General features: G+C 44.5%; 1 protein-coding gene across 1 annotated transcript in view; it reads right to left on the bottom strand.

Moving 5' to 3' along the window:
• Window positions 1-9,623, bottom strand: part of Lpcat2 (lysophosphatidylcholine acyltransferase 2) — a 52,742-nt gene extending 43,119 nt beyond the window's left edge. The window contains exons 1-2 of the mRNA XM_048355575.1: window positions 9,370-9,623; window positions 3,663-3,802 (exon numbers count right to left, since the gene is read on the bottom strand). Coding sequence (XP_048211532.1) covers window positions 3,663-3,802; window positions 9,370-9,540 — 311 coding nt within the window. The 5' untranslated portion in view covers window positions 9,541-9,623. The remainder of the gene's footprint in view (window positions 1-3,662; window positions 3,803-9,369) is intronic.
• Window positions 9,624-11,354: the final 1,731 nt, after the last annotated feature.

The following is an 11,354-nucleotide window of genomic DNA, read 5'->3' on the forward strand; positions in this document are numbered from 1 at the left end:
CTGTTCCCATAGACTGTAAACCATCTCTAGATTACTTATGATAGCTAAGGCAAATTAAATGCTGTGTGAGCATTGTTTAGAGAACAGCATCAAGGGAAGATGTGCGGACATATTCAGTATAGGTGTCATTTTATTTCTGAGTAATGTTGATCTATACTTGGTTAAATCTGAGGGTGTGAACCTGTGGATGAGGAGGGCTGATATGTCTCACTCACCAGGTATCTAACAAGAACTTTTTAAAAAAAAGTTCCCAGTCAAGTGCTGCTGGCTCACACTGGTAATCCTAGCTACTCAGGGGACTGAGGATCCAGGTTTAAAGCCAGACTTAGCAGAAAAAGTCTAAGAAACTCTACCTCCAATTAACTACCAAAAATTCAGGATAGGGAATGGTTTAAGTGGTAGAGTGCCAGCAAGAAAGCTGAGCAAGAGTTCAAGTCCATGAGCTCAAGCCCCAGTACAATATCAAAAAGAAAAGAAAAGAAAGAAAAGTAAAAAAAATAATAATAATAAATGGAAGGGGGGATTCCACAGACTAAAAAAGACAAATGTCACAGGTCCTATAGAGAATCTAGGTGTGTGTGTGTGTGTGTGTGTGTGTGTGTGTGTGTGTGAGAGAGAGAGAGAGAGAGAGAAAGAGAGACAGACAGACAGACAGACAGACAGAGACAGAGACAGAGAGAGGGATGAAAGTAGAAGAGGAGTTGTTAGAAGTTGTAGAAGAGGAAGGGTTCGATCAGTGGGGGGAGAAGGGACAAGAGAAGCTGATATGAGGTCCAGGGTGAATAAGATTAAGGTACTTCATATAAATGTATGAAAATGGCAATAAACCCCATGACTCTGAACTTGGCATCAGTGGCTCACACCTACTCAGGAAGCTGAGATCTGAGGACCTCCCCTCAAAGCCAGCCAAGGCAAGAAAGTGGAAGACTCTCATCTCTAATTAACCACCACAAAGCTGGAAGTGGAGCTGTGGTTCAAATGGTAGAGTGCTAGCCTTGTGCAAAAAATCCCAGAGACAGTACATAGGTCCTGAGTTCAAGTCCCTGGACAGAGAGAGAGAGAGAGAGAGAGAGAGAGAGAACAGAGACAGAGAGATGACAGTACAACTAACAAATATTTAAAGATAATCAAATGGGCTTTCTGTTTGTCACTGTCTTAGCCATGTTGTAAAATGCGGTAAAGCGCTCTCTGAGGAAGTTTCTGTGACTTTAATTTCACAAGAAGGAGAAGTGAGCCAGCACAAGCTCAGCAAGCACACCCTTCTTCCCCTTTCCTTTAGAGCGGAGATCTCCATTCTCGCAAGCACACTGAGGCCTCCAACTCCATACTTCTCTCTTTGCCTTTTATCTGCACAGGGATGGGGAACATCTGGGCTGTGGGCTATATAAAGACCCATGAAATCAGCTGACACACTGCAAGACACCTATGCTTCTCATGGACTGCTTGAGCTGACAATTTTATAATGCCCATAAATGATGTTATAGGTGTCCAAATGAGCCATGACAGAAAAAAGGTTCCCAGCCCTGATGCACTGCAGCTTCTTACACATCTGCTTCCAAATGCCCATGTTCAGAGTCATTAGCACTTCTTCTTAAGTGTTTAGAAAACTAGCTAACAGCCAGGTGCTGATGATAGCTCACACCTGTAAGCTTAGTGCTCACGAGGCTGAGATCAGAGGAAAGTCTGTGACACTCTTATCTCCAATTACTAGAAAAGAGCCAGAAATGAGGCTATGCTGACCTTGTAGAGTGCCAGCTTTGAATAAAAATCCCAAGTAAAAGTTCCAGGTCCAAGTTTCAAGCCTCAGCAACAACACACACACACACACACACACACACACACACACACACACACACACACAGAGCTAAAAAATAATCTGGTGCCACCTACTAACCTCAACATTATCTGTCTGAGAGGGGACAAGAATACTGCTTTAAGTGACAAAAGTAGAACTTTTCCTTCTAAAACAAAAACAATAAAAGCACAAACAAAAGAGAAATGTCCTTTTCTAACATTTATTTTGTGTGCAATATCCTTAGACCATCCCTCTCATCATCCTAAATTTTCATAAGCACCTAATAATAGAACATTCTGCACACATTTTGTATGAAGAAATAAGTCAAGCACCCCTTGAACGTGGTTTTCAACTGCACGTCCTTGAGTTCTAGAACAAAAGAGTGTGGCATGCAAGGACTGAGCTTTCTCTGGGGGTGGACAGCACTCGTCTATCTTCACTCTAAACTAACTCTGTTTCATACTAACATTTGTTCATGAGAATATGAAACAAACAACAACCCACACATTTTTTTTTTAAACTTTCTTTTTGGGGCATGGCCGAGGGGGTATCTGGTGTCTGGTATCAGGGCTTGAATTCAGGGCCTTCTGCCCGCAAGTGGCTTTTTTCCCTCAAGGCTGAGGCTCTACCACTTGAGGTGGTAGTTAGAAATGGGACTCATGAACAAATGTTAGTATCAAACACAGAGTCTGGGCTGGCTTGAACTGCTACCCTCAGATCTCAGCCTCCAAAAAAGCTAGGATGATAGGTGTGAGCCATCAGAACTGGCTTCTTTAAAAAACTTCCTAGAACAGTGTTTCTCAGAAAGTTTGGAGGACCTATCCACATGAGAGATTTGAAGGAAAGCAACATATCCTTGTATAAGGAAAAAAAGTGCCCAACTTAAGAGAGTTGATGGTGCCCTAGAAGAAACCTGGGAATGTAGAAGCCCCACTTTAAAGATAGAAAAATGGCAGCAATTTGACTCTGCCCAACAGGGATGACCTTTTCCCAGGAGCTCTTTGTTTTGAGTAGTACTGAGGTTTGAATTCAGAGCTGTGCCATGGTAGGCGGGTGCTCTACCACTTGAGCCATGCCCCATGTGCTTTTGCTTTAGTTAATTCTCTACATGAGGTCTCAGAGCATCTTTGCCCAGGGCCCGGGATCCCTGGCACATAGGAGCCACCGTCTCCCTACTGACACCTCCTGCATAGTTGGAAGGCCAAGCACATGGCCACACCACACTTACTTGTTGAGATGGGGGCCTCACTGTTATTTTTATCTAGATGGCCTGATTTTTCTGATCTTTCCCTTCCGAGTAAGCTAGTATGACAGGTACGAGTAACCACAAACTCAGCCTCTGTTCATTCTTTGTCTCTTTTCTGAAACCTTCCAAACTGGATAATGCTGAGACACAGTTCCATCCCATCAATGCTGACATTTAAAAACACTGAATTGTACTGATTAATAACTAAAGAGTTGTTAATAATAATCACTAAGTAATTAACAAGAATTACATAATTAATTGACACAAACCACTGCAGAAAGTGGACACAAGAGCCAGGTGTGAAAGTTGAAGAGAAGCAAAAGGAAACTAAGTACTTAGTAGATGCCATCTTTTCAGATACACTAACAGTGTCTTTCAGAACCAGGATGTATTGTTTTCTTTCTTTTCAACAACCCCCGAGAACAGAATATTTTAACATAAGAACTAGAATAGAAGGCAATCAAAATGTGATGTGCAGTTATCTTTACATAAAGTACGGCTAGTTTCACCTGTCAAAAATGAATTATTGAAAGTGAGTGTATGGAAACTCAAGCTACTCATCAATGACTAAGCCACCATAAACTATTTTTGAGTGAGCATTTGGAGACAGGCTCCTCTTACCTCCTCCAATCAGTTATTGGATGGGTCAGCTTTTCAGGGCAACACGCAGTGGCCACTGCAGCAAATGGCCATGCCAGTAATAAGACAATCGCCACCATCAAAGCGCGGAGGGGAAGCAGGACGATTCCAAGAAGGAAACTCTGAAAGTCAAAGTTGTTAAGAAACAGATGCATGGCTGTGGTTTTAACACAACACACTATCAAGCAGAAACACGCAGCAGGAATGTTTTATGCTAAGCATATATGCATTCTCTTAAGATAAACTGAATGCTTATCTTGTACAAGAGAAGGGCTTATATGCACAGAAAAGTCAGAAATGGCATCTGACCTCACAAAGCCTACTTCCGGTCGAAACAAACAGGGCAGGAAGCCACAGGACCACCTAGTCTGTGCATGGATCAAGGGGACTCAAGGATGCCCAGGGTCACAGAAAAGGTGTGCCTGACTTGGTCAGCCAGGGACAGCTTAGCTGTCATCTGGGTATTTTACAGGCAGGTGTTAGCACAGTAAGGAGGGGTGATTGCTTTGGGGAGATACGGTAGGAGGAAGAATGTGAATGAAGACATGGGTGTGTGAAGAGTAAGGGCACTGCTTTATTTACTTTTCAACACTCTGAAAGTACTAAGTGGATGAAGGAGAAAATACAAATAGCAATGGAAGGTACGTAAACCAGAACAGGAAATAACATGGGAAAGCTTACTGAGTGCCAGGCATTATATGTCTACAGTAATTTAGTTCCTACAACCTTATGTTGTCTTACATAAAAGAAGAAATGGCACACAGGAATAAACTGAGTTGCTAAATAAGGTCATATGGTTACAAAGTGTCAGGACCAGAATTTAAACGCATAATCCATATATTACCGTGCCTTTTAAATGAAATAAACAGCTATTAAATGCAACACCAATGTTGTCTTCACTCTGTAAACCAATGATGCAACTCAAATGGGGCCTTCCTTCTATCTCTGCTAGCTCTTATAGGAATCTGAGTATCATTCAATAACTTTCAAAAACTATTCTAATAATCTGATCTCAGCCACGGTCCTAGGAACTATAGTTTTAAAATAAGACTTGGAACCAAGAAATGTGTCCTCTAAAGTTTTCTCCTTCAATATTGCTTCTTGAAATGTGTTCTAGATCCTCTGCATTTCCACTTAAGTGTAGAGACTTCAATTTCCATGTATTCCATATAAGCCTATTGAGATTTTTATAGACCATTGTGTGGAAGGAACTGTCATTATAATAATAATGATTCTTCCAACTCATAAATATGATTTATCTTTCACTTTTATAAGTCTTCATTAATGTCAAATAAATATTTTGTTGTTTCTAATATAGTAGACTTACTGCGTTTGAGGTGAAATAGATTCCTTAGTATTTTATACTATTTTATTGCTATTGATAAGTATTATTTATTTCATTTTATAATTATTTGCTGCTAGGATATAGACATGAAGTTGATTTTTCTCCCTTTTTTTTTATTGTTGTTGTTGGTCCTGGGGCTTGAACTTAGGACTTGGGTTCTGTCCCTGAGATTTTTTCTTTTTTTTTTTTTTTTTTTTTTGCCAGTCCTGGGCCTTGGACTCAGGGCCTGAGCACTGTCCCTGGCTTCTTCCCGCTCAAGGCTAGCACTCTGCCACTTGAGCCACAGCGCCGCTTCTGGCCGTTTTCTGTATATGTGGTGCTGGGGAATTGAACCTAGGGCCTCGTGTATCCGAGGCAGGCACTCTTGCCACTAGGCTATATCCCCAGCCCCCTGTCCCTGAGATTTTTTTACTCAAGGCTAGTGCTCTATCACAGCAAGCCACAGCTCCACTTCTGGTTCTCTGGTGGTTCATTAGAGATTATAATTTCACAGACTCTTCTGCCTGGGCTGACTTTGAACTGTGATTCTCAGATCTCAGCCTCCTAAGTATCTAGGATTGCAGGCATAAGCCACTTGTGCCCACCCCCCGTCTCTCTCTCTGTCTCTCTCTCGCTTGTTCTCTTTCTCTCTCTGTCTGAGAATGGGACTTGAAGTCAGTATCTGAAACTGGCTTTCATGAATTGGCTGGCACTCAATAACCTGAGCCATGCCTCCAACTCCAGGAAGTTGATTTTAGGTTTAGGTCTTATAGCCTATGCTCTAGCCAAGTTGAATTCTTAGTTCAGTAATGGGTTGTTCCGTAGACTCCTTTGGAAGTTCTTCCTACACAATCATATGAGCTAAGAGTGAAGACAGGAACAGTTGTTGGCTTTTTTCCTTCTAATCTAAAACCTTCTGTTTACTTTTCTTATCATGTTGTATTGGCTAGCAGTGCCAATGCAATGTAAATAGAAATGGCAAACAAGGTACTTGCCTCATTCTATCACTTGGGAGTATAGGTTCAACATTTCACCATTACATTACTGTTTCTACTTTATAGATGCCCTGTATCACTGTGCGAGTTTCTTTTTATTCCTTCTTATCATTAGTGGGAAGTGAATGTGGTCACATGACTTAATAAATTTTCATATGTAATGACTATGTTTGTTTGTTTGTTTTACCACATATTCTCTTGACATGGTGAAACTTGTATATGTAAACTTGTATTCTAGAGATAAATTGAACTTTGGATGTGAGACACGGTCCACGATGTATAATGTTGTATTTTATTTGCTGTAATTTGATTAAGGGTTCTGGTATCTTTGCTCTGGTCATGAAAGCTCTTGGCCCTTATTTTCTTTTCTGTGTTTTGTTTTGGTTTTTAGATTTGGGTATCATGTAGTTCTAACCACATAAAACTAGTTGGAAATCGTTGCATCCTTCTTTACTTTGTGAAAGACCTTATGCATGTATGCTTGTCATGTTCCTAAATGTCTGATGATTTAAAACTCACATAATCTTGGTAAGGAGTTTTCTTTACATGTGGATGCATGTGTGAAGGTATGTGTGGTGTGTATATATTAAAATTTCACTCTTGGGATGTGAGTGTGGCTTAGTGGTACAGTCTTGCCTAGTGGGCATGAAGCCCTGGGTTCAATTCCACAGCACCACTTAAACAGAAAAAGTCGAGAGTGGCGCTATGGCTCAAGTGGTAGAGTGCTAGCCTTGAGCAAAAGGAGCTCAGGGACAGTGCCCAGGCCCAGAATTCAAGCCTCAGTTCTGGAAAAATAAAATTTACACTCTTGCCAGGTCCCAGTAGCTCATGCCTGTAATCCTAGCTACTTAAGAGGCTGAAATCTGAGCATCATGGTTCAAAGCCAGCCTAGGCAGGAAAAGTCCATGATACCCTTATCTCCAATTAACAACCAAAAAACCAGAGGCAGAGCTGTAGCTCAAGTGGCAGAGTGTTAGCATTGAGCAAAAAAGGTCAGGGACAGCACCCAGGCTGTTCAAGCCACAGGGCTGGTGTGCAGGTGCACGCACGCACACGCGCACACACACACACACACACACCTCACATGCTTTCATGAAAGTCTGTTCTTATTCTTTACCCCTCGTGTTCCTTGTGATATATTGGATTCTTGTGCATCTCCTATACATTTCAAATTGTTGATAACGTTCTCTTGTTAGTCATTTATGTAATGACATGTGTGCTTTCATTCCTGATGCTTGTCATCTGTATTTCCTCTAGTATTGGTATTGCTATCATTAACCTATACTAAACTAACCAAATGAATATATACTATGAATATACTAGCCAAAGAGCTAATTTCTCTTACTCACTGCTTTATCACCAGAGATGAGTACTGTATTTTGTATGCTGTAAGAATTCAATAAAAAAGAAAGTAGTATGAATAAATAACCCCACAATTTTAACCCCTACTTTCCATTTTATACTTTATTGAGGACATAAGAAGTAAGCTAGTCTTTGTCTACCATCAAGTGGCAGAATTGTAAGTAGAAAAAAAATAATAACAGTAAGAGTGAAGCTGGAGCTAAACCCTACAATGAGATGCAAAAAAAGATAACTGTCCTTAGTCAAGGTATTGATCATCACTCACGATTCAAATTAAGTCTGAATTAATTATATGAAATCGTACTTACATGATAAGATGCCCAGATTTTAATCTGGATGACATACAATATTGTTTTTAAACCAGGCCCATTTGATTTTTCTCTTTGTCCCAATCATTCAAGTCATGGAAAAATCTGTGGCCATTATGGATGTTTTTTAACTTTTTATAAAAGCAACCCTTCTTCTCTGCACCTTTTCTTTTCCATCCTCTCTCAAATGACCTGATCTCCTAAGTATCTTCAATTCTTAGACCCACATCTTCACTCCTCTCAGTGATCTCCAAAAGCCTTCCTCTCTCAGGCCCACAGCTCTTTTTCCTCCCTCTCATTCTAAGCAGTAAATTTTAAGTGCAATGTACAATTTCTAGACAATAGCTAGATACCAATATTAAGATCAACAAATAACACTAGGTTCTTCACATATTGCCTCTATTTTCACCCCAATTTTAACTTTGCGATGTCATTACTCCAACTTAACAGATGAAATTGGATAAGTAGTTCAGAATGATTAAGTGACATAGCCAAAGTCACACATTAGTAAATGACTAGCTTTTCTAACCACAATGTGGTGCACCAGGACACCACCACCCTCTGCGCATTCTTTCAAAGAGCTTTCCAAACAATAACAAAAAAGAAAAAAAAAAGATGATTCACTCTAGGTGTAATAACACCCTCCAAGCCGAATGAAGGCAGATACTTTCTTTTTTATATAACTGATTTGACTAAATTTAATCTTGAATGATGGCCAACGAATTTCAAAGTGCTTCAAGATGTCTCAAGATAGAAAGGGAGCGTGCACACATTGAAAGACAGACAGGAAGATCAAGTTTGAAAACCCAAGTTTCGTGACACTGCGGCTTTCCCCATCCCTTATCGGCCACTTCCTCTCACGCTTTCTGCTTTCTTTGACCAGACATCTATTTTCCTCAGAGAGGAAGTCTGGCGGGGGGAGGGGGGGTGCGCGACTATGACTGCTAATGGTAAAGGCAGCCCTGCACAAGAGAAAAGGGAAGAGAAGGGACATTTCTGGGCGAGGACAGCGCGCTCCCAACAGCGGAGGCGATCCATACTACCCGTTATCCTTTGCAATCTCAGGATTGATTCCGGATTAAACTCTGATTCCCAGATCTTGCTTCCCTTGGATTCCGGATTTTCCCAGCCTGGAGCCTCTGCTCAGCTCCATCATTCCAGCCTTACCTGTTCCTCCCTCCCTCGCCAATCCCAGTCGGGCTCCTCTCCCACCTCCAGGAAGAAAAACAAATGGCCCAAACTTTTCCCTGCCCAGTGTAGGTCTGTCTCTGCCCTACTCACATAAACTCAACCAGGTTTCCACGGGGCTCCATACCTCCTCGGACCCCCTCCACCCGGGATCCCACTCGCAGGCTCGGCTTCTGCCATGGTCCTATCTCGCAGCCCTCGGAACAGAGGATCCCCGCCAATGCCTCCCTCCCTCCGGCCGGCATCTCCGTCCGCTTTGGACTCAAAGTCCCTCCAAAGCCCGGTCTCGGGTCAGATTACGGCTCCTGGCTGCCCCGCCGCGCGTCCCGCGTCCCTCACCTGCACCTGCCCCCTCCCCACCTGCTCGCCATGCGTCCGGCGTGCACCACGCCCCTCACCTGCACCCGTCCCCCGCGCGCCCCGCGCCCCTCACCTGCTCCCGTCCCCCGCGCGCCCCGCACCCCTCGCCTGGACCCGTCCCCCGCGCGCCCCGCGTCCCGCGCGCCCCTCACCTGCACACTCCGGGCCGCGCCGATCCGCGTCTGCTGCACGAAGGGGTTGGGCACGGAAGGCGGGAAGAAGGACGCCTGGCGCGGCACCATGGGGGGCCGCGGCCCCGGGTCCCCTACGCCCGCGCCCGGCACGGTGGCCGCCACGGCCGCCGCCTCGGCGCACCGGATCATGGCTCAGCCGCAGCCGCGCGTGGGACCAGAGCAGAGCGAGCGACGCGGAGCGCGCTGGCGCTGCCCAGGCCGGGCCACAGTTGCACCTCAGTCCCTGCCCCTGGGGCTGCTCTGGGGCCTCTGCGCACGCGCTAATTAACTCGCCTCCAGTGCAGGAGCCCCGCCCCTCGTCTCTGGCCCCACCCTCGGATGTGCCGCCCGCCCGTTTGCTGGTGTAGCCCCTCCCCCTTGCAGGTGCGTGCTTTCTTTCAGGGCAGTGATGCCCCAGGTGAACCCCAATATCCCTAACCCCGCAAGGAGAAAACACTAGAGTGTTCTCTGAGGGAGGGTAAGGCAAACCAGGAATTTCACTGCATTGTACAGTTCTGTGTCAAGTCTGCCTAATGTCATCTTCCTGTGACTCCATTTACCTAAATGAAGATAAGCAGAACCTAGATCCAGGAGAACTGGGAATGACCATTTCCCCCAGGCTATTCCACTCAGTGAATGAATTCGTGGAGGTTGGGTTTTGCTCATCTGTTTGATTCGTTTTTGTGTAAACCACTTTGCAGTGGGTATTTGTAGGTTGCAACTGAGAGACGGCTAATAAAGGCATTGGTATCAGGAGTGAAGTCAGACTCACTAAAAATGTACAGGCTGACAGCCGGGAGATGGCTCCCCACAGGAAACCTGCACTGCTGCTACTGCTAGAAAACACACACACACACACACACACACACACACACACACACACACACACACACACACACACACACACACACCTTCCACTGCAAATGAGGAACCTGACCCAGAGAAGGGAAATGATTTAGGCAATGTGTCTCCATTCCACCCTAAGGAAGTATTAGGGCCTGCCTGGGTCTCTAAGGGTAGGAAGCAGGGGGAAAGGGGAAATGAGGGTTGTTCCAGGATCTGAAACCAGTTGATGGGGCCGGGAGAAGGGGACCAGTCATCTCTAGTGATTAGTCTGCTCAGAGCAGACTGGAAAACAGGAGTCTCTGCATGGGCACTGGGACAACTGCTCCTCCCAGAATCTTCCCACCCTGCCTTAACCTAAACTTATACACTTAACTCTCTCTGAGCCTGTTGCTTCCGCTGAAAGTGGGAGAGTATGCCTACCAATGGGATCGTAGCAGTGATTAAATCAAGCAATGCATGAGTAAATGTTCATAGAAAAGCACTTTAGAAACAGTACATTGGGGATCAGCTGGATTGCTCTCTCAGTGTAACAGAGCATTTCCAGTAACAGTGGTACAGCCATGGTAGATGCTTCCCAGCCTTAGTCTTTATAACCTTCAAGGATTGTCTGTACTGTGGCCATTTAATCAGGCAACTGCCTGCCAGAGCCCTAGAAACAGAACAAGCCACAGAGAAAAGATGACTCCGGCTCTGTTATCACCTGCAGGGAGTCAGGACCAACCCTTACTCCCTTCCCTACCATCTCTGCCCTGAAGGAAGGGACCATCAGACTATCACAAGTGGCAGGGACCTCTAAATAAACCTAGGCTTTAATTTCTGAGCAGGAGGGGGACTCGAAGTTAGGAGTATGGCAGGAGGAAGCAAGCTCACATTATTCTCCCCATGCATGTCTACTTTGGGAGATTTCGGAAGGTCATGCTGCTGCCAGGGATTCTGGGAAAGACTGCAGCTCCTTTGGTAGGTCAGCTTTGACCTTGAGTCCAGTTCTGTTTTACCTAACAGCTCTCTGATGCTGGGCAAACCACAGAAAACCACTAAGACTCTAGGCCCTGAGTCTCTTCATCAGGAAGATGCTAATCACTTTTCTCCCTCAGTGGTACTAGAGATTGAACTCAGCG

Source organism: Perognathus longimembris, chromosome 10, assembly GCF_023159225.1.
Source record: "Perognathus longimembris pacificus isolate PPM17 chromosome 10, ASM2315922v1, whole genome shotgun sequence".
NCBI classification, from domain to species: Eukaryota; Metazoa; Chordata; class Mammalia; order Rodentia; family Heteromyidae; genus Perognathus; species Perognathus longimembris.